The sequence below is a fragment of the Leuciscus leuciscus genome (assembly GCF_965113295.1).
Source record: "Leuciscus leuciscus genome assembly, chromosome: 1".
NCBI classification, from domain to species: Eukaryota; Metazoa; Chordata; class Actinopteri; order Cypriniformes; family Leuciscidae; genus Leuciscus; species Leuciscus leuciscus.
Window position 1 is genome coordinate 56534074 of NC_138725.1, and position 24852 is coordinate 56558925.

The following is a 24852-nucleotide window of genomic DNA, read 5'->3' on the forward strand; positions in this document are numbered from 1 at the left end:
AATTACAAAATAATTTGTAAATAAAGATTTATAATATACCCTGATCCTGATTTATGAAGGATATAAGTCATTTTTGACAACTAAATTAAATATTTTGAGGGATAAAACAGTGGCATTTTATATATATATATATATATATATATATATACATATACTGTGTGTGTGTGTGTGTGTGTGTGTGTGTGTGTGTGTGTGTGTGTGTGTGTGTAGAAAATATTTATGAAATATCATTACACGTTATCAGTAAACCAGCTGCTAGGTGTGAAAGATAGCAGTGCACAAAATGGCAAAGCACTTGGACTTTAAGAACAGGAAGTTTGATAGAAATTGTTTCCTTCAGTGGTGATAGCAGGACATGTGATGTTTAACTGGAAAGAGTCAGTTCACTTTTCAAGAGAGTTCAGTTCAAAAGATTTAAGAAATAAGTTCCCTGGTTTTATGGGTATATTTATCCTTCTGTAACACTGTCATTGTGTATGTGTCTTCCTTTTTAGGTCTACACTTGCCCTGCGGAACATACAGAGACGCTGCTGATGACAGGAAGACGGATCAAGGGAAAGAGAAGAGGGACTCAGGAAAGCCAAGATGCAGGGATGAATTGAAGGTTAAATATATACAGTGGCGAGTGAGAGTGAGTGTAGAATGGAGATAGCGAAACCAGTATGAAGAAAAAGGTCGGGAGTGAAAGAGTAAAAAATGTGCACTTGAGGAATCAGAGAAAGTAAAAATGGGGAAAATAAGGGGGAGCAACAGCTTGGGACGATTTGACTGTCGTTTCAGCTGTTATAGCTGTAGTTAACCGCCACTGACAAATTCCTTAAGTGATTAATGTGGCCTTTCTTTCTCATTCACTTTTTTAAATCATAAATGAACATGAATATTGTAAAAAAATAATGGTTATTTATTGGCATCATTGGTTCCATAAAGAACCTTTAACATCCATGGAACCTTTCCATTCCACAAAATGTTCTTTATGGTGGAAAAAGTTTCTTTAGATTATTAAAGTCTAAGAAAACTGTTCGCTGAATGGTTCTTTTGGAAACCAAACACAGTTCTTTTATGGCATTGCTGCGTAAACCCCCTTTTGGAACTTTTATTTTTAAGAGTGTACCATATGCAGAGGCCAATGTCATTTTACACACGTGTACAGTATGTTGTGTACATGTGTGTGTGCCAAACAAGTGTGTGACAGGTGTTGGACAGGAATGGTGTTAAATTCTCAGCACTGTCCCTATTCTTGGTTATTTGAATCTCTGGCTCCAAAGTATGGTGCCGTAATCCGGTCTTTAATGACTAACACCTCTATATAGGCTACACACGCAAGAAGGCACGTGAATACATTCATAAGATCATCTGGATGGACCCGGAAAAGCACTTTTTACAATTATTTGTTATTAAACAATTATGGTTTTCATTTACGTTAGGAAGCGATGTATTGCTTGCTTTGAAAAAATGTCTGCCCCTAAAAATGTTTCTAAATTAAAAAAAAAAAAACAAAACAAATATATTATTTAATATTACTTAATCTACATCAGGTTACACAAGTGTTATACTGTACATTTTATTCCCAATGTGGCTTAGCAGCTAATGCAATAAAACTTGTTCCTTTGTTATTTAAGTTGGGTAAAATGCACCTTTGAAACCATTTATGATTTAATGTGTTTTGACACATCTCACTCTATGAAATAAAAGATGCACCGACCGTCATAAAGGCAGGGACAAACATTATCTATATAGGTGGTTGGGTACATCAGATGTCACAGCTGTGAAAAAACAGTTATCAGCTTTTACAGTGAAGGAACATTTATGTGGGAACAGCTTCTAACCGCTATTAATAATAGCGAGGGTTGTCCTTGGGTATTCTTGAAAGAGGAGAGGGCAGAGGATATCCCAAAGAAAGCCCAACACTCTAACTCAAAAACCTCTCTCTCTCTCTCTCTCTCTCTCTCTCTCTCTATCTCTCTCTCTCTCTCTCTCTCTCTCTCTCTCTCTCTCTCTCTCTCTCTCTCTCTCTCTCTCTCTCTCTCTCTCTCCCTCTCCCTCTCCCTCTCCCTCTCCCTCTCTCTCTCTCCCTCCCTCTCTCCCTCTCCCTCTCCTCCAGGTTATATTTAGCTCGGCTTTAGGGGTGTCGACCTCTTGCTCTGCTGCAGGCTGTAGCCTTACAAGGCCCAACCACAAGTATTGTTTCTTAGCAACCCTTGATGTTTTCACCTAAGTGGACGGGTCCACCAATGTGCTGTTGTAGCAGCTAATCATTATAATCATCCTATAAGCATCACCACCACCATCAGCAGCAGCAGCAGAATGAGCATGTGCACCTCGTGTCTGCTGATGCTCCTGTGTGCTATTAGATATGCTATTATATATTCATTTATTATATATACATTTTCAATTTGCCTTAAGTTTAGTTTAGTGTTATATATACATGTATTTACCACATGTAGTTACTATTGTACCATAATTACTATAAATTATGAATAACATTCTTTTTATCAGTTGCCATTAGTTACTGTTATAAGGAAACACTTAAACCTGGCAGCCGATTACTAGCATTTAATGCTATTCAATACCATTTATAAAAATAAAAATAAAACATCTACTGTGTATTAGTTTGGTTTATGAGCGTAAGTCAAGTCAAGTCACATTTATTTATATAGCACTTTTTACAATACAAATTGTTTCAAAGCAGCTTTACAGTGATAACAGGAAAATAATGCAAAAAAAGTTTGTTTCCAGAAGAAAATAGCATCATAGTCCAGCTTAAATAAGTTCAGTGATGTTTAATTTTTGTTTAATTTTTTTAAATTAATTAAAATCATTTATATACATAAAGCTGCTCTAGAGTAAACCGTGATGTCATCATCCAGCTCAATTCAGTTCTTGAATAATAGTGTCAATGCAGGCAGATCAATATTATTGTTGGATATTAAAATACATTTTAAATTTAATGTCCCTAACTAAGCAAGCCAAGCTAATGGCAACAAAGGTGGAAAAAGGCGACAGTGGCAAGGAACCAAAACTCCATCAGGAGACAGAATGGAGAAAAAAACCTTGGGAGAACCCAGGCTCAGTCGGGGGCCAGTTCTCCTCTGGCCAATGAACGGACAGTGTATGATTATGATTCAGGCAGCATTACAGGTCAGAAGTCAGATTGGTTTGGAACAATCAGAATATTATCCAGTTCCATCTGGTTTAAGATCAGAGTCATCACGCCGGGATGGAGACCGGTTTGTTGAGGATCAGTGCTGATGGATACGGCCTGGATCCAGATAATTACAGTAAACCTCGGAATAATCAGAAAGACTAACATTAGCGTAGATGCCATTCTTCTTATGATGTAACAGGTACATCGGGTGTTATAGGAAGTGTTCCCGGTTCCAGCTGACCTAATTTATGCAGCCTAATAATAATTTAACTGATTTGAATAATATAAATGTATAACTTTCTATGTGTATGCCAGGTTAAAGCGATGTGTTTTTAGTCTAGATTTAAACTGACAGAGTGTGTCTGCTTCCCAGACAATGTTAGGAAGACTATTCCAGAGTTTAGGTGCTAAATAGGAAACGGATCTACCGCCAGCAGTCGATTTTGATATTCTAGGTATTATCAACTGGCCAGAGTTTAGAGATTGCAATAGACGTGAAGGACTATAATGCGTTAAGAGCTCGCTCAAGTACTGCGGAGCTAAACCATTTAGTGCTTTGTAAGTAATCAGCAATATGACAGAACCGGGCTCTAAGCACTTAAATGTGGTTGTAGAATGTGTAAACACTGGATGGGATCAACTTAGAGGTGAACTATAAGCATTCTGCATGTGTTTGGGTGTGAGTATGGGTATCTGTTTGTCTGATAATAAATAAAAAGGGTGCAGTTGTCCTGTCCACTACAGTTACGATATTTGTTCCCATACAATTAGGATGAGATTTAGGGTTACTATGGAACAAACAAACAAACAGCTAAATGTACTGTATTTGTGTGGGGATCAAGGAGCTGTACCAGGATGTTTTTTAAGAGCATGTCATGTGTCCATGCTATATGTGTACATGGATCCTCTTTACTGTCCCGCTCTGTTTTTGATGAGGTATTTTTTTGTTTTATTGTTCCTCCATTCTTGACGTTGTACTTTCTGTGGTGGGTCATGTTTTGATTGGAATGCTCTGCCCCCAAAAGAGCCGTCCTTGTCATGCCATGGACACTGATTTAAACTAGGGAGAGGGTTTTAAATGCTGCATTTCACATGTAGAGGCCTGACACTCACATTCATGGCTTACTAGCTCCAGTCACAGCAGAAACACACATGCCTGATTCCAACATAATTACCCTAATCAGTGCTCATTATAACTCATCAGCAGCTGTTACAATGACGGTTGAATGTGTTACTTATGACTAAAACTAATAGTTTCAGAAGCATTGAAGGGATATTGTGGGTTCAATACAAGTTAAGTTCAATTGAAAGCATTTGTGGCATAATGTTGATTGCCACAACAATGTCCACTTTCCCCTCCTTTTCTTAAAATAACAACAACTCTGGGTTACAGTGAGTCACAAGGAAAGTGAATGAGGCCAATCCATAAATGTTCAAATATTTTCCAGTAGTATCAAGACATTATAGTATGATTTTAGTGTGAAAAATTGCTTACTAACCTTTTCTGTGTAAAGTTATAATTAATTTTACAACAAAGTTGTAAACGAAAAGCCTGAAAACCTAAAAACTGTATAAATTATTATTTTAAACATCATTTTACAGCTCAATTAATACACAAGTGTTAACAGATTAATTAATGTAAGTTCTTTTCTAAAATTATATGCTTCACATTTCTGCTTTTAAATCCTTCACAAATTCCTATATTAAAATCCTTAATTTGCTTCCATTGTGCAGTGGAGTTTAAATAATTGAAATAATTTATTGTAATAATCAACATTATGCGACAAATTTTGTAAATATAACTTAACTTGTTTTAAATATTTGCTACACTTTTAAAAATAAAAGTTCTTTATTGGAATCAATGGTTCCATGAAGACCCTTTAAAATCAATAAAAACTTTCCATTACCCAAAAGGTTCTATATAGTGGAAAAGTCTCTTAAGATTATTAAAAATCATTATCATAAAAAAAAAATGGTTCTATCAAGAACTGTTCACTGAAAGGTTCTTTGAATCCTAAATGGTTCTTTGGAATCACTTTTTTTTAAAGAGTGTATTTATGCATCATGAAACATAATTTTTTTTTTTTCATTAAAAAAGAGAAACAACTTCACACATAAGTGTTTTCTCTGAGTATTTGTCCATTTATAAGTCATACGTATAAACGGTCATAGACATGTTTGCAGTCACGTGACCATGGTGAACAGTGTCACCTGTGGTGCTTGTCTTGTTTTAATCTTGAGTATATATTGAACGTCAAAATAACTTCACACATCTGACACTGAATCATTGAAATAGGTTATGAGCAGTAAAGTAAGGGTCACCTCATGTACTTTTGTGCATCTTTGCAATGTGTGCTACAATTTGACATTCAATATCATTTTAGTAACTCCACATGATGTTGCACTCTTGATGAATTGCATAATTCCATTAAACATCTTATGTATGTGTATGTGTGAGGGATTGTTCCATGAAGAAGTCAGTTCATTTGTATTGGAAGGGTGTTTGGATGAGGCAGGGATCAGTCTCTAAAGTCGAGGAAGATAATGTCATAGTCTCTTTTTGACTGTGCTCATGCCTGGGTTCAAAGCCTTCCAGGAAATACGACAGAGGGATTTGTGTTTGTGTTTTCCAGTCAGGACATACTGACCCCTGCTGCTTATGTCAGTAACTACAGCATAAATGTGTAGAAAGAGTTTAGTCCAAAATCATTAGTGAATCTGCAACTTCAACTCTGGTTATAATCTCGGTGCCTTTTGTGTTATTATGTCAGTCTTTATGGCCTGTAGTCATTTTTGATAGATATTTATTTGATATATGCAATGTGACAAGTCCATAATACATGGATACTGCCTGACTCTTGTCTGAGAATGCCATCTACTGGTTTATTTATTTTAAGAAATATAAGGTCACTGTTTAGATTTAGTTTTAGAGTACTTAAAATAACTACAACACTTTTTGAAATAAATATTAAACATTTTATTTACATAGTTTTCCCACAACATTTATCAACATGTAACTGTAAGAAAACGTGAATGAAAAATAATGTAAAAAACATCTCTTCGAAATTTCAAGCTTATTTTTTAAGTCAAACCATATTGACTAAATATCAAGTTGCAGCGCACTTTTTTTAGTAGCAAAATGTCTTCAAGAGCAGATGGAGTAAACTAATACTGTACAGTGATATGACGGTTTACATATAATTTTTGGACTGAAGAAAGGTGTGAGCATTAGGGGGGTAAAAAAAGGAATCATAAAGTAATAAGACCTGAAAACAAAATGGAAGAACCAAAGAGAAAGGATTTATATCAGTCCCTGCAGCATTCAGTTCATGAGGTGTTTTAATCCACCTCTTCAATAGTCGGTCCCTGGGAAGCGGCCCCTGATTCGCCACGTGCCTGAGCTCCACAGCCTCCAGCTGGCATCCCTCCCTGATAAAGCTTAGTGATGATTGGGTTGCAGACTTTCTCCAGCTCCTTCAGCTGATGCTCATACTCCTCCTTATCAGCCAGCTGGTTGTTCTCTAGCCAGCTGATGGTGGCGTTGCATTTCTCAATCACTTTCTTCTTGTCATCCTCGCTGATCTTGTTTTTCAGGTTCTCATCTTCCACACTGCTCTTCATGTTGAAGGCGTAAGACTCCAGGGAGTTTTTGGCAGCAATCTTCTCTCTTTGCTGATCATCTTCAGCTTTGTACTTGTCTGCGTCCTGCACCATTCTCTCAATCTCCTCTTTGCTCAGTCTGCCCTTGTCATTGGTGATGGTGATCTTGTTCTCTTTTCCACTGCTTTTGTCCACCGCTGACACATTTAGGATTCCGTTGGCGTCAATGTCAAAGGTCACTTCAATCTGCGGGACTCCACGTGGTGCAGGTGGAATTCCTGTGAGCTCAAATTTACCCAGCAGGTTGTTGTCTTTTGTCATGGCCCTCTCTCCCTCATACACCTGGATCAGGACACCGGGCTGGTTGTCTGAGTAGGTGGTGAAGGTCTGGGTCTGTTTGGTGGGGATGGTGGTGTTGCGTTTGATGAGGGCTGTCATGACTCCACCTGCAGTCTCGATGCCCAAAGATAGTGGCGCAACATCTAGCAGAAGCAGGTCCTGGACATTTCCAGATGTGTCACCCATGAGGATGGCGGCTTGCACAGCAGCACCATAAGCCACTGCCTCATCTGGGTTGATGCTCTTGTTCAAGTCCCTGCCGTTGAAGAAATCCTGCAGAAGCTTCTGGATCTTTGGGATTCTTGTTGATCCACCAACCAGAACGACGTCATGGATCTGAGACTTGTCCATCTTGGCGTCTCTCAGGGCTTTCTCCACAGGCTCAAGTGTTCCCCTGAAGAGGTCTGAGCACATCTCTTCAAAGCGTGCTCTGGTGATGGACGTGTAGAAGTCGATGCCCTCGTACAGTGAGTCGATCTCAACGCTGGCCTGAGAGCTGGAGGAGAGGGTTCTCTTGGCTCGCTCGCATGCTGTTCGCAGCCTCCTCAGTGCCCTCTTGTTCTGACTGATGTCCTTCTTGTGCTTCCTCTTGAATTCTTCTACAAAGTGATTCACCATGCGGTTGTCAAAGTCCTCGCCACCCAGATGAGTGTCTCCGGCTGTGGCCTTCACCTCAAAGATGCCATCTTCAATGGTCAGGATGGACACGTCAAAGGTGCCTCCACCCAGGTCAAAGATCAGGACGTTGCGTTCTGCTCCTTTGCCTTTGTCAAGGCCGTAAGCGATGGCTGCAGCCGTGGGCTCGTTGATGATTCTGAGGACATTGAGCCCAGCGATCACTCCAGCGTCTTTAGTGGCTTGCCTCTGCGAGTCATTGAAATAGGCAGGAACTGTGATAACTGCATTTGTCACCTTCTGCCCCAGATAAGCTTCAGCAATCTCCTTCATCTTCACCAGGACCATAGAGGAAATTTCTTCAGGATTGAATGTCTTGTTTTCTCCTTTGTATTCGACTTGAACCTTTGGCTTTCCGCTGTCACTGACGACTTGGAAGGACCAGTGCTTCATGTCAGACTGCACTACTGGGTCATCAAACTTCCTGCCAATCAGCCTCTTGGCATCAAACACGGTGTTGTTGGGGTTCATGGCCACCTGGTTTTTAGCTGCATCTCCAATGAGCCTCTCTGTGTCAGTGAAGGCAACATAGCTGGGTGTTGTTCTGTTCCCCTGGTCGTTGGCGATGATCTCCACTTTTCCATGCTGAAACACCCCCACACAGGAGTAGGTGGTGCCCAGGTCAATTCCAATGGCTACTCCTTTTGCTGATGACATGTTTGGTTTCTTTTAATGTCTACCTGTCTTCAACAAGCAAAAGAAATAAGAAAATTACCATGTAAAATTGCTCAATTTTAACCATGAAATTAATTTTATGCAGTTAATATATTATTGCAGTTAAACAATAAATGTCTCTTTATAATTGTTTTTGCATGTTCATTGTTCACACTAATGACTTGAAAAATGAGAACACCATATTATTATTATTATTATTAATAATAACAATGTATAATAAGACTAAATATAAAACATAGTGAAATATAATTATTTGTTAAAAACGTAAATAAATTCTTAAGTAGGCTATTAATTCATTAGGTGGCTCTTCATCACATATTTTTGTTGACATTTAATCATGAAACAGATGAGTATAGAATAAAACATTATTTACTGCAAGCATCTCATGTCTGATATAAAGCTAGATGTAAATGTACAAGTTTATGACGTAAGTATATAAACTCAATAGAAAAAGAACAGTGGTAGTTTAAATTAATGTTCCACTTACCTTTTATGATTTAGATATTTTATGGCAGGCGTATTGTGGCTCGTTGTCTAGAAGATGGCACACTTCGCTGTCTCGCTCTTTCCAATGTGTTCTGAACTATCCCGAAGTTTATAACGAAGCACTGCCACAGTCCTATTTTATATTCTCTTACATAGCCCTGTTGAAGTTTCTCGAATACACCAGCGAGTTCGACCAATCAAAAACCAGCACAGGCGGAATGGCTCCACCCACTACGCTGCGTCATCGTATAGTCCTGCTCTGGCTATTTCTGGAGTTTTCTCTGATATTGTTGGGACCATATGAAGTCATAACATAGTATTGATCTCGTAAACGCTAAACAGCTTACTGGCTCCAGTCACAGCAGAAACACACATGCCTGATTCCAACATAATTACCCTAATCAGTGCTCATTATAACTCATCAGCAGCTGTTACAATGACGGTCGAACTTGTTTCTTATAACTAAAGCCTCAGTATAGCATTGAAGGGATATTTTGGGTTCAATACAAGTAAAGTTCAATTGAAAGCATTTGTGGCATAATGTTGATTGCCACAACAATGTCCACTTTCCCCTCCTTTTCTTAAAATAAAAACAACTCTGGGTTACAGTGAGTCACAAGGAAAGTGAATGAGGCCAATCCATAAATGTTCAAATATTTTCCAGTAGTATCACCACAAGACATTATAGTATGATTTTAGTGTGAAAAATTGCTTACTAACCTTTTCTGTGTAAAGTTATAATTAATTTTACAACAAAGTTGTAAACGAAAAAGCCTGAAAACCTAAAAACTGTATAAATTATTATTTTAAACATCATTTTACAGCTCAATTAATACACAAGTGTTAAAGATAAATTAATGTAAGTTCTTTTCTAAAATTATATGCTTTACATTTCTGCTTTTAAATCCTTCACAAATTCCTATATTAAAATCCTTAATTTGCTTCCATTGTGCAGTGGAGTTTAAATAATTGAAATAATTTATTGTAATAATCAACATTATGCGACAAATTTTGTAAATATAACTTAACTTGTTTTAAATATTTGCTACACTTTTAAAAATAAAAGTTCTTTATTGGAATCAATGGTTCCATGAAGACCCTTTAAAATCAATAAAAACTTTCCATTACCCAAAAGGTTCTATATAGTGGAAAAGTCTCTTAAGATTATTAAAAATCATTATCATAAAAAAAAAATAATAAAAAAAAATGGTTCTATCAAGAACTGTTCACTGAAAGGTTCTTTGAATCCTAAATGGTTCTTTGGAATCACTTTTTTTTAAAGAGTGTATTTATGCATCATGAAACATAATTATGTTTTTTTCATTAAAAAAGAGAAACAACTTCACACATAAGTGTTTTCTCAGAGTATTTGTCCATTTATAAGTCATACGTATAAACGGTCATATACATGTTTGCAGTCACGTGACCATGGTGAACAGTGTCACCTGTGGTGCTTGTCTTGTTTTAATCTTGAGTATATATTGAACGTCAAAATAACTTCACACATCTGACACTGAATCATTGAAATAGGTTATGAGCAGTAAAGTAAGGGTCACCTCATGTACTTTTGTGCATCTTTGCAATGTGTGCTACAATTTGACATTCAATATCATTTTAGTAACTGTAGTAATGATGTTGCACTCTTGATGAATTGCATAATTCCATTAAACATCTTATGTATGTGAATGTGTGAGGGATTGTTCCATGAAGAAGTCAGTTCATTTGTATTGGAAGGGTGTTTGGATGAGGCAGGGATCAGTCTCTAAAGTCGAGGAAGATAATGTCATAGTCTCTTTTTGACTGTGCTCATGCCTGGGTTCAAAGCCTTCCAGGAAATACGACAGAGGGATTTGTGTTTGTGTTTTACAGTCAGGACATACTGACCCCTGCTGCTTATGTCAGTAACTACAGCATAAATGTGTAGAGAGAGTTTAGTCCAAAATCATTAGTGAATCTGCAACTTCAACTCTGGTTATAATCTCGGTGCCTTTTGTGTTATTATGTCAGTCTTTGTGGCCTGTAGTCATTTTTGATAGATATTTATTTGATATATGCAATGTGACAAGTCCATAATACATGGATACTGCCTGACTCTTGTCTGAGAATGCCATCTACTGGTTTATTTATTTTAAGAAATATAAGGTCACTGTTTAGATTTAGTTTTAGAGTACTTAAAATAACTACAACACTTTTTGAAATAAATATTAAACATTTTATTTACATAGTTTTCCCACAACATTTATCAACATGTAACTGTAAGAAAACGTGAATGAAAAATGTAAAAACATCTCTTAGAAATTTCAAGCTTATTTTTTAAGTCAAAACATATTGACTAAATGTCAAGTTGCAGCGCACTTTTTTTAGTAGCAAAATGTCTTCAAGAGCAGATGGAGTAAACTAATACTGTACAGTGATATGACGGTTTACATATAATTTTTGGACTGAAGAAAGGTGTGAGCATTAGGGGGGTAAAAAAAGGAATCATAAAGTAATAAGACCTGAAAACAAAATGGAAGAACCAAAGAGAAAGGATTTATATCAGTCCCTGCAGCATTCAGTTCATGAGGTGTTTAATCCACCTCTTCAATAGTCGGTCCCTGGGAAGCGGCCCCTGATCCGCCACGTGCCTGAGCTCCACAGCCTCCAGCTGGCATCCCTCCCTGATAAAGCTTAGTGATGATTGGGTTGCAGACTTTCTCCAGCTCCTTCAGCTGATGCTCATACTCCTCCTTATCAGCCAGCTGGTTGTTCTCTAGCCAGCTGATGGTGGCGTTGCATTTCTCAATCACTTTCTTCTTGTCATCCTCGCTGATCTTGCCTTTCAGGTTCTCATCTTCCACACTGCTCTTCATGTTGAAGGCGTAAGACTCCAGGGAGTTTTTGGCAACAATCTTCTCTCTTTGCTGATCATCTTCAGCTTTGTACTTGTCTGCGTCCTGCACCATTCTCTCAATCTCCTCTTTGCTCAGTCTGCCCTTGTCATTGGTGATGGTGATCTTGTTCTCTTTTCCACTGCTTTTGTCCACCGCTGACACATTTAGGATTCCGTTGGCGTCAATGTCAAAGGTCACTTCAATCTGCGGGACTCCACGTGGTGCAGGTGGAATTCCTGTGAGCTCAAATTTACCCAGCAGGTTGTTGTCTTTTGTCATGGCCCTCTCTCCCTCATACACCTGGATCAGGACACCGGGCTGGTTGTCTGAGTAGGTGGTGAAGGTCTGGGTCTGTTTGGTGGGGATGGTGGTGTTGCGTTTGATGAGGGCTGTCATGACTCCACCTGCAGTCTCGATGCCCAAAGATAGTGGCGCAACATCTAGCAGAAGCAGGTCCTGGACATTTCCAGATGTGTCACCCATGAGGATGGCGGCTTGCACCGCTGCACCATAAGCCACTGCCTCATCTGGGTTGATGCTCTTGTTCAAGTCCCTGCCGTTGAAGAAATCCTGCAGAAGCTTCTGGATCTTTGGGATTCTTGTTGATCCACCAACCAGAACGACGTCATGGATCTGAGACTTGTCCATCTTGGCGTCTCTCAGGGCTTTCTCCACAGGCTCAAGTGTTCCCCTGAAGAGGTCTGAGCACATCTCTTCAAAGCGTGCTCTGGTGATGGACGTGTAGAAGTCGATGCCCTCGTACAGTGAGTCGATCTCAACGCTGGCCTGAGAGCTGGAGGAGAGGGTTCTCTTGGCTCGCTCGCACGCTGTTCGCAGCCTCCTCAGTGCCCTCTTGTTCTGACTGATGTCCTTCTTGTGCTTCCTCTTGAATTCTTCTACAAAGTGATTCACCATGCGGTTGTCAAAGTCCTCGCCACCCAGATGAGTGTCTCCGGCTGTGGCCTTCACCTCAAAGATGCCATCTTCAATGGTCAGGATGGACACGTCAAAGGTGCCTCCACCCAGGTCAAAGATCAGGACGTTGCGTTCTGCTCCTTTGCCTTTGTCAAGGCCGTAAGCGATGGCTGCAGCCGTGGGCTCATTGATGATTCTGAGGACATTGAGCCCAGCGATCACTCCAGCGTCTTTAGTGGCTTGCCTCTGCGAGTCATTGAAATAGGCAGGAACTGTGATAACTGCATTTGTCACCTTCTGCCCCAGATAAGCTTCAGCAATCTCCTTCATCTTCACCAGGACCATAGAGGAAATTTCTTCAGGATTGAATGTCTTGTTTTCTCCTTTGTATTCGACTTGAACCTTTGGCTTTCCGCTGTCACTGACGACTTGGAAGGACCAGTGCTTCATGTCAGACTGCACTACTGGGTCATCAAACTTCCTGCCAATCAGCCTCTTGGCATCAAACACGGTGTTGTTGGGGTTCATGGCCACCTGGTTTTTAGCTGCATCTCCAATGAGCCTCTCTGTGTCAGTGAAGGCAACATAGCTGGGTGTTGTTCTGTTCCCCTGGTCGTTGGCGATGATCTCCACTTTTCCATGCTGAAACACCCCCACACAGGAGTAGGTGGTGCCCAGGTCAATTCCAATGGCTACTCCTTTTGCTGATGACATGTTTGGTTTCTTTTAATGTCTACCTGTCTTCAACAAGCAAAAGAAATAGGAAAATTGTAAAACCGCTAAATTTTAACCATGAAATTAATATTATGCAGTTAATATATTATTGCAGTTAAACAATAATTGTCTCTTTATAAAAAATGTTGTATGTTCATTGTTCACACTAATGATTTGAAAAATGAGAAGACCATATTATTATTATTATTACTATTATTATTAATGTATAATAGGACTAAATATAAAACATAGTGAAATATAATTATTTGTTAAAAACATAAATTCTTCAGTAGGCTATTAATTCATTAGGTGGCTCCTCATCACATATTTTTGTTGACATTTAATCATGAAACAGATGAGTAGCCTATAGAATAAAACATTATTTACTGCAAGCATCTCATGTCTGATATAAAGCTAGTTGTAAATGTACAAGTTTAAGACGAAAGTATATACAATCAATAGAAAAAGAACAGTGGTAGTTTAAACAAATTTTCCACTTACCTTTTATGATTTAGATATTTTGTGGCAGGCGTATTGTAGCTCGTTCAGCCTCGTTGTCTAGAAGATGGCACACTTCGCTGTCTCGCTCTTTCCAATGTGTTCCGAACTATCCCGAAGTTTATAACGAAGCACTGCCACAGTCCTATTTTATATTCTCTTACATAGCCCTGTTGAAGTTTCTCGAAAGCGCCAGCAAGTTCAACCAATCAAAAACCAGCACAGGCGGAATGGCTCCACCCACTACGCTGCGTCATCGTATAGTCCTGCTCTAGCTATTTCTGGAGTTTTCTCTGATATTGTTGGGACCAAATGAAGTCATAACATTTTAGTGATCTCGTAAACGCTGAACAGTTTTAACGGTTAATACTTAAGTCCTTACGGAAATGCAGTAGCCTAAGTAACTCGCTTTGATAATAGCCTACTCATGTTGAAACTTTTGTTTCAATTATGTTCGAATGCCATTACTATTTTTTAAGTTTTGTAATATAAAGATTGTAATTAGAAATAACTAATAATGTTATCTGTGTGAATTAAAATCGATGTTTAATTAAACTGTCCGATTAATCAAATAACTTACAATGAAACAAAAAGTCTCACAGGAGAATGTGTCTAGGCAAACTAATTTAGTACATTCCAGAAATATTTTTGTGGGAACTGTCCTTTCAGTACCTGTATTTCTTTGTATGATCCTTGTTTCTTTTACATTTCTGTATGACTGCGGGGATGATGATTCTGGAACATTGGTGACTTTGTAGCACGTTTTGTCGTTCTGCTCTATTGTCAACAGAGGTCACTGTTTAAGTGCATTCAGGGCGTTATTTGTTTTTCTCCCATTTCACCCATTATTCTTTCTCAAATGTTGAGCAATTGTGGCACACAAGACCTCACCTCGTATGTGTCTTAACTGTGAATTTATTGAAAACGCATAGTTCATCTAAAGCTACTAAATTAATTTATGTAGGCTATGGACTGTGAAATGCATTGGTGGCCAAAATAAAACCTAGCTGTGTGGATGTTATCGTTAATGACAATTTAATTAATCAACAAACTAAAGCTGCTCATGTTCAAATGGTCTATTAAACATAGAGGTAGCTGTATTTGGAATTTCAGACTATTAATTAGGCTACACAGTAATACAATTAGTCTTTTCAGTGTTTAAAATTTAGAAAATATGTCAAGATCTTTATACAAATTTTAGTTTATTCCATCATTAACATAGCCTAACGGTCTGATATTTTATTATAACAATCGTGTTGCCCTGGGGGAAATTAAACAAGCTTAAAGCTTTACTCAAAACTGGAATAAATAGTGAACACAAGATGTTTGATTCAAATAACTTGACATTTAAATCTGTGAAACTGATGTAGAAACCTACATAAACCCAACAAAAAGTTAAATTTGGAGTGAATATATTGTTTATTCGATGTTTTTAACGATCATGATCATTACTCATCAGGCCCCGCAACGCGATTTACAAACTTAAACCATATTTAAAAGCACTGCTCTTATATAAAATAATTGTTTTAGAATAACTGCAGGGAGGCCTAATGCCATTTTATTATTTAGTCTATAATATAGCGACTAGACTTAACCTCACTTTTTTCATATTTCACGTAATTATCAAGCACTCAACTATGATAGCTAAAGACATATTTTTATAGTTCATTGCAATTCATTTGACTTTTCTTCTCTATTTAGCGTAATTTCACAGCACAATTCTGGAAGCGTCCAGAAATTTCCTCTCAGTTGCTTAAGCTGACGTGACGCTGCCGCTTTCTGTGTTTTGATTGGTCTGTTTCACTGGACTTTTCCAGAACTGTGTAGAGCTTGAACGGGTGCGCGCTCTGGTGTATTTAAAGAGCGGATGGATCATGGCAGATAACGAAACTCATCAGAAGCAGAGCGATCTGTGAAGCAAGCGATAAAAACCCCAGTCTGTCTGACCGGACTTTTTCCGCGACGAGGTGTAAATTAATTTGATTGAAGAATCACTCTACGGTAAGTCAACATTTATTTTACTTTAGGGTCTAGGTTAAATGCATTGTGCAGTACTAGTACTCATGCATCTATTCATGCATCTACTTAATATGTTTCAATATTATTACTATTTTATTACATGCACAATAAAAATGCATTTTTCCAAACTTTTACTTGTTAGACTACTAGTCTATATTCTCCTGAATAAACAAGCAGGAGGCCAGTTGCATAAACTTAGTCACCTTTAAGACTGACTGTCTTAAGAACTAGTCTGACCAACTAGCAATTTACCAAGATTTAAATGGATTTTGAATTCAAATTAGACTGATCTACCATTTTATGTAACTTAAAAAAAAATTAGGTTTAGTCTTAAAAAAGACATTTAGATGACTAATTTGTAAGACTAGTCTAAGCAGTTTATGCAACTGGCCACTGTATTCACTGTTACACTTTTTTTTGCATTAAGAAAAACTTTTTGTTACTATTATACTGTATGAGCACAATACCTATTTTCTTTGCACAACAATTTATATACATTTAGAAAAATTCTTATTGTTCTTTTTTGTGTTTTACTAGTTTTTTACTAGTAACCAAACATGTCATCAGCAAAAGGAGTAGCCATTGGAATTGACCTGGGCACCACCTACTCCTGTGTGGGGGTGTTTCAGCATGGAAAAGTGGAGATCATCGCCAACGACCAGGGGAACAGAACAACACCCAGCTATGTTGCCTTCACTGACACAGAGAGGCTCATTGGAGATGCAGCTAAAAACCAGGTGGCCATGAACCCCAACAACACCGTGTTTGATGCCAAGAGGCTGATTGGCAGGAAGTTTGATGACCCAGTAGTGCAGTCTGACATGAAGCACTGGTCCTTCCAAGTCGTCAGTGACAGCGGAAAGCCAAAGGTTCAAGTCGAATACAAAGGAGAAAACAAGACATTCAATCCTGAAGAAATTTCCTCTATGGTCCTGGTGAAGATGAAGGAGATTGCTGAAGCTTATCTGGGGCAGAAGGTGACAAATGCAGTTATCACAGTTCCTGCCTATTTCAATGACTCGCAGAGGCAAGCCACTAAAGACGCTGGAGTGATCGCTGGGCTCAATGTCCTCAGAATCATCAACGAGCCCACGGCTGCAGCCATCGCTTACGGCCTTGACAAAGGCAAAGGAGCAGAACGCAACGTCCTGATCTTTGACCTGGGTGGAGGCACCTTTGACGTGTCCATCCTGACCATTGAAGATGGCATCTTTGAGGTGAAGGCCACAGCCGGAGACACTCATCTGGGTGGCGAGGACTTTGACAACCGCATGGTGAATCACTTTGTAGAAGAATTCAAGAGGAAGCACAAGAAGGACATCAGTCAGAACAAGAGGGCACTGAGGAGGCTACGAACAGCGTGCGAGCGAGCCAAGAGAACCCTCTCCTCCAGCTCTCAGGCCAGCGTTGAGATCGACTCACTGTACGAGGGCATCGACTTCTACACGTCCATCACCAGAGCACGCTTTGAAGAGATGTGCTCAGACCTCTTCAGGGGAACACTTGAGCCTGTGGAGAAAGCCCTGAGAGACGCCAAGATGGACAAGTCTCAGATCCATGACGTCGTTCTGGTTGGTGGATCAACAAGAATCCCAAAGATCCAGAAGCTTCTGCAGGATTTCTTCAACGGCAGGGACTTGAACAAGAGCATCAACCCAGATGAGGCAGTGGCTTATGGTGCAGCGGTGCAAGCCGCCATCCTCATGGGTGACACATCTGGAAATGTCCAGGACCTGCTTCTGCTAGATGTTGCGCCACTATCTTTGGGCATCGAGACTGCAGGTGGAGTCATGACAGCCCTCATCAAACGCAACACCACCATCCCCACCAAACAGACTCAGACCTTCACCACCTACTCAGACAACCAGCCCGGTGTCCTGATCCAGGTGTATGAGGGAGAGAGGGCCATGACAAAAGACAACAACCTGCTGGGTAAATTTGAGCTCACAGGAATTCCACCTGCACCACGTGGAGTCCCGCAGATTGAAGTGACCTTTGACATTGACGCCAACGGAATCCTAAATGTGTCAGCGGTGGACAAAAGCAGTGGAAAAGAGAACAAGATCACCATCACCAATGACAAGGGCAGACTGAGCAAAGAGGAGATTGAGAGAATGGTGCAGGACGCAGACAAGTACAAAGCTGAAGATGATCAGCAAAGAGAGAAGATTGCTGCCAAAAACTCCCTGGAGTCTTACGCCTTCAACATGAAGAGCAGTGTGGAAGATGAGAACCTGAAAAACAAGATCAGCGAGGATGACAAGAAGAAAGTGATTGAGAAATGCAACGCCACCATCAGCTGGCTAGAGAACAACCAGCTGGCTGATAAGGAGGAGTATGAGCATCAGCTGAAGGAGCTGGAGAAAGTCTGCAACCCAATCATCACTAAGCTTTATCAGGGAGGGATGCCAGCTGGAGGCTGTGGAGCTCAGGCACGTGGCGGATCAGGGGCCGCTTCCCAGGGACCGACTATTGAAGAGGTGGATTAAAGTTATGGACTAATAAATGTCATGTGTCAGTTAGAAATCACTTAAACTTTGAGCAAGGATTTTTAAAATGACATTGCTGCTCTAATAGTCCTGTTTTGTTATCTATTAACCATAAACCACTGTATTTTATGTTCTCAATTTGTATATACTGTTACGATGTAAATAATACAGGCATGATTATCTTTTATGGACAATGAACATTGTTCAAGTTTTTTTCTATTAAATATGAAATGTTTTCTCATTCAGAAGGTCTAGTCATGTGGTTTCTTTTTTCAGTTATAGTAGTTAAAATGTGTAAAGTGCTCTCTTTTTTACACTCTTGCAACCATATGAAATGATAATATAAAACATGATGCACTTTTTTAATTTGTTAATACAAGTTCAGCTGAGTTATTTTGTTCTGTTGCCGTTACTCAGTTTGACTGTTCATTCTACTTTTTAAGGTGCAGATTTCATGCAAGTTTACTGAACTTGGTGTTTTGTGTTTCTGGTAAGAGTTTTAATGTATTGTGAAGATATAATGAAGAAATGCTATATTGTGTTTTTAAAAAAATGGGTCTTTTTTGAGGTGTTAGATGAAGGTTAAAAAATGTATCAAGCACCCTAAACTACAAGATAAGCAAATCATGTTAATGAAAATATTACTTATAAAGTCAGAGTAGAATGTGCCAAAAATAAACTTTATGAAATGTTCCTATCTTAAGAGGTACTAGTGAGTATTTTCACAGACAAGTATGACATCATGCAACAGCCAGACACACAAACGGATGATCAACACAGTTTCCAGTTTATTTTATTTTAAAAAGTGTAAAACAATTTTCACTCAGAAAGGCTAGCAAATTTCACAATTTATTAGAGAAACAGCAAGTGACACAATAAATTGTGAAAATCTGAAAATAGTTTTTTCTTGCAAAACGTACACCTCCAAAAAATTCTTTTTACTTTGCTGTTCATTTCTCTTTTATCTATCTTCAGTTCAGCTGTCAAAATCACCAAGAAAATGTTCCTTTATGAAAAATGTATTGGAATAAATGATTAAATAAAAATATTGATTTAGCTATTACCATACCATTAAAAATCTATTTAAAAAAAGAGCTATGTTAGAAATGTGTCCATCTTGATACATAATCTTCACATAATCAGAATGATCAGCTAATAAGGGTAAATCTCCATACTCTGGTACACTGGACGGAGCGTCTGAGTTGGGTTTCCACAGTTGTACTTTGACAGGCTGTAGAGATCTCTGATGGAGTCACGTCCTTATGTTCTGATATCAAAGATATGCCAAGTTCAACTTGTATGAAGTTAAATTGCATTTGCAATATTTCGCCTTTATATTGTTTGTATTTTATAGTTTTCACATGATTTTATATAATTTTATTGACTGATTTGTTACTATCGCTGTGTTATTACTGTATTATGTTTAATACAGTTTCTCTTCAGTTTAAACCATAAACGCATGCTGTCCACTCAAGTTTCAAATCTCTTTGAAAAATAAGTGTAATTTATTTTTCAAATTTAAAATCTTGTTTTTCATGCAAAAAAATCCTGACTGAGGTTATCATAATTCTTGCATGAAAGGGTTAAAACATGAAAATATATAAGATTTATAAATGATTGATTCCACCCCCATCCCCCCCATCATAAATTTAAAGTTATTTACTGAATATTTCTTTTCTTCATGTTATTTAATATTTACCACAGCTGGTGACATGTACGGTATGTGTCAATTCGAAGTTGCACCTGCTGAGCAAAAAATAAAAAAAAGAGTGTGAAACCAGAATGTTTACACCAAGCTGGCCTTGAGATAGCAGAGAAATCTAAAACATTTAAATCAGAGACAAAGCAGTTAGACGGACCACTTCAAATGCAGCGCTTGTCTCTGGTGTTGCGGACTGATGTTTTATTGCACAAATGGAGCAGAAAGTTGTTCTCATTACTGGATGCTCTTCAGGGATCGGGCTCAGCCTTGCTGTGCATCTCGCATCAAATCCGTCAAAAGTCTACAAAGGTAACTGATGTAATGCATTTCTGTGGTTCATTAATAGTTTATACTGACATGTATGTCTAAAATTACTATTAGCGTTAGTGGAAAGAGAGCTTTATATATAGTTACAATCATTGTTTAAAACAAGTACGAGTGATTATTGATGTTGTTTAGTTTATGCTACCATGCGGAACCTGGACAAGAAGCAACGGCTGTTGGAGAGTGTGAGAGGACTGCATAAAGACACTATGGCCATATTACAGATGGATGTGACAGATCAGCAGTCTATACTTGATGCCAAAAGAAATGTTGCAGAGGGTAGAATTGACATACTGGGTAAGAGTACGTAAGACATTATGCCCTTTCAAAGGGAAAAGGTGTGTATAAAGATTAAGGTTAAAAGTCCACATGAACTTCACTGTGCTTACATGGTTTATATTATATAAACCCCATGTTTTGACCAAATGACTTTGGGATAAATGATTTCATTGATTCCCTCCTAATATCTTTGTGTTAGTTTGTAATGCAGGTGTAGGTCTGATGGGCCCTCTGGAAGCTCACTCGCTGGACACTATACGTGGAATCCTGGACGTCAATCTGCTGGGCACACTTCGCACCATACAGACCTTCCTACCGGACATGAAGAGAAAGAGACATGGACGAATCCTTGTGACAGGCAGCATGGGAGGACTACAGGGTGAGTGGGGATGGAGATAGAGAAAGTGAGATTTTTCAAAAACATGCAGCGAAACAAAGCGATTCATTGCAAAACTGATTTTCTTAATCAGGATTTCTCTTGTTTGTCCATTTCTGAAAAATGACAAGTTGTCATGTTTATTTATACAGCACTTTGTATAATACAGATTGTTGTTTTCCAGTGTATTACTGTGAAGCTGCTTTGACACAGTGTTGATAATGTTGGAGAGTTCATAAATTATGAAACAAGTTCAGTTCAGATATAAAGCAGCTCTACAGGAGACGAGTCATTATCCAGCTCAATTCAGTTCAAATTTTGTTCAGTGCAGTTGATAATATAACTGAAAATTTGTATTTTAAACCCCAACTGAGCATGCCAAAGGAGGCAACATCCTCCTAAGAAGCGAAACTGTGTAAAATAATTTTCAGAAAATCTCTCTTGGAGTGTTTATTTTTCTTACATCATCGGCAAAATGCTTTTTTTTTCTTGTTTTAAGCTTAAATTCCGTAAGATTTTTTTTTGCTTGCAACAAGAAATAAAACCCTAGAACTTGCCAATGGGGTTAAATAAATAAATAACCGTTTATGTTCTCTGTCTGAAACTCAGGTTTACCATTCAATGAGGTCTACTGTGCTAGCAAATTTGCAGTAGAGGGCGCTTGTGAGAGCCTGGCTATTCTACTCCAGCACTTCAATATTCAGTGAGTGCATAACTATACAATGTGCTTGTATAACCAAACAGAACCTTTTTGCCTATTAAATGTTCTTCAGATAAAATAGCTAAGGAACCCATACAATTTGCTAAGTCCATCTCCCATGCTGCAGTGTGAGCCTGATTGAATGTGGACCAGTCAACACAGACTTCCTGATGAACCTGAAGAGGACTGAGGCCAGCGATGAGGCGCTGGAGGTTGACGCACACACACGCAGCCTATACGATCAGTACCTGCAGCACTGCCAGTCTGTGTTCCAGAATGAGGCTCAGGATACTGATGACATCATACAGGTGCTACATTCAGCGCTGGCAGCAAGGGTGAAGGACTGTGTCTGATTGAGACAGTCAAAACCCGACAGAGCTTAAAATTATTTTTATAATCTACCTGAATATTATTTTAAAGTTTACACTAAGGAAAAAAAAAGTCGATAAGTAATGTACAAGCAATTGGCCTAGCAATACGAAGAAAGATTTAATAATAATATTAATCTTAAAGTAATATAATAAAATAAATATACTAAAATCCCATGAGGCCCTTTTTACAACAATAATAATAATAATAATAATTCGTTACATTTATATAGCGCTTAGTGCATTTAACAATCCCACATGTAATTATTATTTTATCTGAATATCAACATAATTGAGATTTAGTCAGTCGAAACTGTTTTGAAGTTAATTGATCTAATATTGTGTCTGGAAAATAGTGATCTGTGATAATGTATTATGTTGAGTATCAAAGATTCTTTATATTTTTTTGTTAATGAAATGTATAAATCTGAATATCAACATTTGTGTATGTGTGTGTGTGTGTGTGTGTGTGTGTGTGTGTGTGTGTGTATATATATATATAATAGATATGTACAATGGTTGATGCATCATCAATCTGTACAGGCTATATCTAAATATGTAACAATTTAAAAGTAAATGCGAATTTGGGAGCATCTTCCCCCATTTTATCCTATATACAGTATTAGCTATTTACCCATTGTTTTATAAGATATTCTATATACCAAATATATTGCCGTGACCATTTTAACATATTCCATCCTGCTCTTAATTCTACATTTAGGTATATCTGGAGGCAATTGAAGCACCGACTCCATTCCTCAGATATTACACTAACAGAGCCCTACTACCCATGAGCAGCCTGAAACTCACCTCCATGGATGGTTCTCAGTACATCCGGGCAATGAGCAAACTCATCTTCTCTGCACCCGATACAGATCCAAAGATATGATGCTAATACGTCCTGCACAATTCTTTTTATAAAGCCCTCAACTATGAAAAACAGTAAATTTACAATGTAAAAGTTTTGATATATTAAGCATTCAAACTGAAACTGAAGTGTTTCTGCTGGCACTTTATGCTCAAATCACTAACATACTCTGAATAACTGATTTGTACAACAGAGCCAGTGAAAATAAAAGCTTTTGGTATTTTGTCTAGTCTGTGTTCTTCTCTATTCCCCAGCCCTTGAGTTGAAATTCTGTACAGAGTTCAGCGCTGTCTGTTCCTCTCACCTAAATCCGTTAGTATTTCACATCTTTTGTTTACTAGAATCAGAGAACAGCGAGTCTGTGCAAGGTCAATATTTTTCTCTATAATGTGAGCGTAGCATTCAAGGACACTGATCTTGATCGTCACAAGCAGACGTCACTGATGCCCAACATATCACAGGCTCACAGAAGCCTTACACCTACAGAATATATATATATATATATATTCTATATTCTTAACCTAAGATAAGTCAGTTATGAAAACATTGTGTGATACTACCTTTCCTTTGCCCTAGAAGGAGGAAAGATGAGATTGTTCATTGATACGGTGCAGTAACATGCACAAATGTACAAATTTGATGTACAAATTTGCGTGCCACAGTATCCTAACAATATCCGATCTTCCTTAGGGACTCTGATCAGGGACTGTAGAATGGGATTAGATCTAACACGAGAGATCGGTTTTGGTGGGACAGTCACATAACCAACTTAAGCCACTTAATGCAAGGATAAGCCATTGCGATGCATGTGGGAATAGTTCATGGGTTTGAAATAAATCAAATAAAAAACTGAAAATAAAATAAAAAAGGGGTGACCCTTTTGTTTAAGGTCATAATATATTTCAGTTTCAATAAGTGGAATAATACCAACAGAATACGTTGAACTTTCTTGGCCTTGTAAGAAAATAAGACTGATGTGATATCTGACCCTGTGAAATAAATATAGATATAAAATTTAAGCAGCCGGGCCATTTTAGCAACTGTGTTTAATCTTGAGCATTTCTTAGTTATAAAGCAGTATACAATGTGTGTTCCCGATAAAAGCCAAATAGTTATAATGACCAAGTGTTTAGAGCATTCAGTGCTAACATAACTCTTTATATCACATTCACACACACACTGCTCCTCTCGGCACTAGGCTGATAAAGCACAAATATCATTGGCTGTCTCTGCCATGTGTACCGCAGCGCCAACTCACCTGAAATTGTGGACTCTGATCTGACTCTGAGAGACCAAATTCTCTACATCAAGACCATTCTTTCAATGTCATGCCTGACGTTCTAGTTATTACACAACACGAATAAGTTGCACTTTGCAATCCTGTACTGACTGAAAAGTTAACATTTAAGCCTTTCTGTGACGTTACCGTAATTCCGAAGGCGGTGACTTACTGAATCTGTCTTATCAGGATTATTTCTGTTCCTCTTCATGGGTTAATGACATGTTGGGTCAGGCTGACGCTGAAGCGCGTGATTCCTCCCCTCCAGTTGTTTAGATCCTGTTGCCTCTGTTCTAGACAGGTTATGGCCCATATTCTCTGTAAAACATATTTGATGTCAAATATCACATACAAAAAAATATAATGATTGAATTTAATGTTTAAGTATTTAGTTATAGAAGACAACAAAAACAATTCTGTATCAGGGAGACTGTTGTTGTAGGATGCCATTGGTCACCATAAAGCAGTGCTTCTCAAACGGGGCCTCAGCAAACTTCCAAGGGGGCCTCAAGACGGCTTAAAATTATT

The 24852-nt window shown here is 38.3% G+C and overlaps 4 protein-coding genes across 6 annotated transcripts; 2 read left to right on the forward strand and 2 right to left on the reverse strand.

Annotated features, from left to right (window-relative positions):
* Positions 1–5969: 5969 nt before the first annotated feature.
* Positions 5970–9085, reverse strand: LOC309497545 (heat shock 70 kDa protein-like). 2 transcript variants are annotated; one of them, XM_082167807.1, is made up of 2 exons: positions 8922–9085; positions 5970–8439 (listed from the first exon to the last, which is right to left on the reverse strand). In XM_082167807.1, exon 2 carries the CDS (start codon positions 8414–8416, stop codon positions 6485–6487), a length of 1932 nt encoding a protein of 643 aa, XP_082023933.1. In that variant the 5' UTR covers positions 8417–8439; positions 8922–9085; the 3' UTR covers positions 5970–6484. The 2 variants fall into 2 exon arrangements, with proteins under 2 accessions (XP_082023933.1, XP_082023932.1); XM_082167806.1 differs by having other exon boundaries at positions 5974–8443.
* Positions 9086–11109: 2024 nt separating this feature from the next.
* On the reverse strand, positions 11110–14078 carry LOC309504773 (heat shock 70 kDa protein). Of its 2 annotated transcripts, none has more exons than XM_082178058.1 (2): positions 13924–14078; positions 11110–13449 (listed from the first exon to the last, which is right to left on the reverse strand). In XM_082178058.1, the coding sequence occupies exon 2, from the start codon at positions 13420–13422 to the stop codon at positions 11491–11493; it is 1932 nt and encodes a 643-aa protein (XP_082034184.1). In that variant the 5' UTR covers positions 13423–13449; positions 13924–14078; the 3' UTR covers positions 11110–11490. The 2 variants fall into 2 exon arrangements, with proteins under 2 accessions (XP_082034184.1, XP_082034185.1); XM_082178059.1 differs by having other exon boundaries at positions 11110–13445; positions 13924–14064.
* A 1688-nt stretch (positions 14079–15766) lies between these two features.
* On the forward strand, positions 15767–18959 carry LOC309474272 (heat shock 70 kDa protein-like). Its single transcript, XM_082136667.1, has 2 exons — positions 15767–15921; positions 16477–18959. The coding sequence occupies exon 2, from the start codon at positions 16497–16499 to the stop codon at positions 18426–18428; it is 1932 nt and encodes a 643-aa protein (XP_081992793.1). The 5' UTR covers positions 15767–15921; positions 16477–16496; the 3' UTR covers positions 18429–18959.
* A 132-nt stretch (positions 18960–19091) lies between these two features.
* On the forward strand, positions 19092–24489 carry hsd17b1 (hydroxysteroid (17-beta) dehydrogenase 1). Its single transcript, XM_082137067.1, has 6 exons — positions 19092–20439; positions 20590–20751; positions 20933–21112; positions 21719–21812; positions 21937–22117; positions 22899–24489. Exons 1-6 carry the CDS (start codon positions 20343–20345, stop codon positions 23064–23066), a joined length of 882 nt encoding a protein of 293 aa, XP_081993193.1. The 5' UTR covers positions 19092–20342; the 3' UTR covers positions 23067–24489.
* Positions 24490–24852: the final 363 nt, after the last annotated feature.

Bases quoted from the DNA above. Each gene is read 5' to 3' on its own strand.
- LOC309474272 (XM_082136667.1), top strand. From the start codon at position 16,497: ATGTCATCAGCAAAAGGAGTAGCCATTGGAATTGACCTGGGCACCACC.
- LOC309497545 (XM_082167807.1), bottom strand. From the start codon at position 8,416: ATGTCATCAGCAAAAGGAGTAGCCATTGGAATTGACCTGGGCACCACC.
- hsd17b1 (XM_082137067.1), top strand. From the start codon at position 20,343: ATGGAGCAGAAAGTTGTTCTCATTACTGGATGCTCTTCAGGGATCGGG. The intron at 20,440-20,589 runs GTAACTGATGTA...GATGTTGTTTAG, and splicing joins TCCGTCAAAAGTCTACAAAG to TTTATGCTACCATGCGGAAC. The intron at 21,813-21,936 runs GTGAGTGCATAA...CCCATGCTGCAG, and splicing joins CTCCAGCACTTCAATATTCA to TGTGAGCCTGATTGAATGTG.
- LOC309504773 (XM_082178058.1), bottom strand. From the start codon at position 13,422: ATGTCATCAGCAAAAGGAGTAGCCATTGGAATTGACCTGGGCACCACC.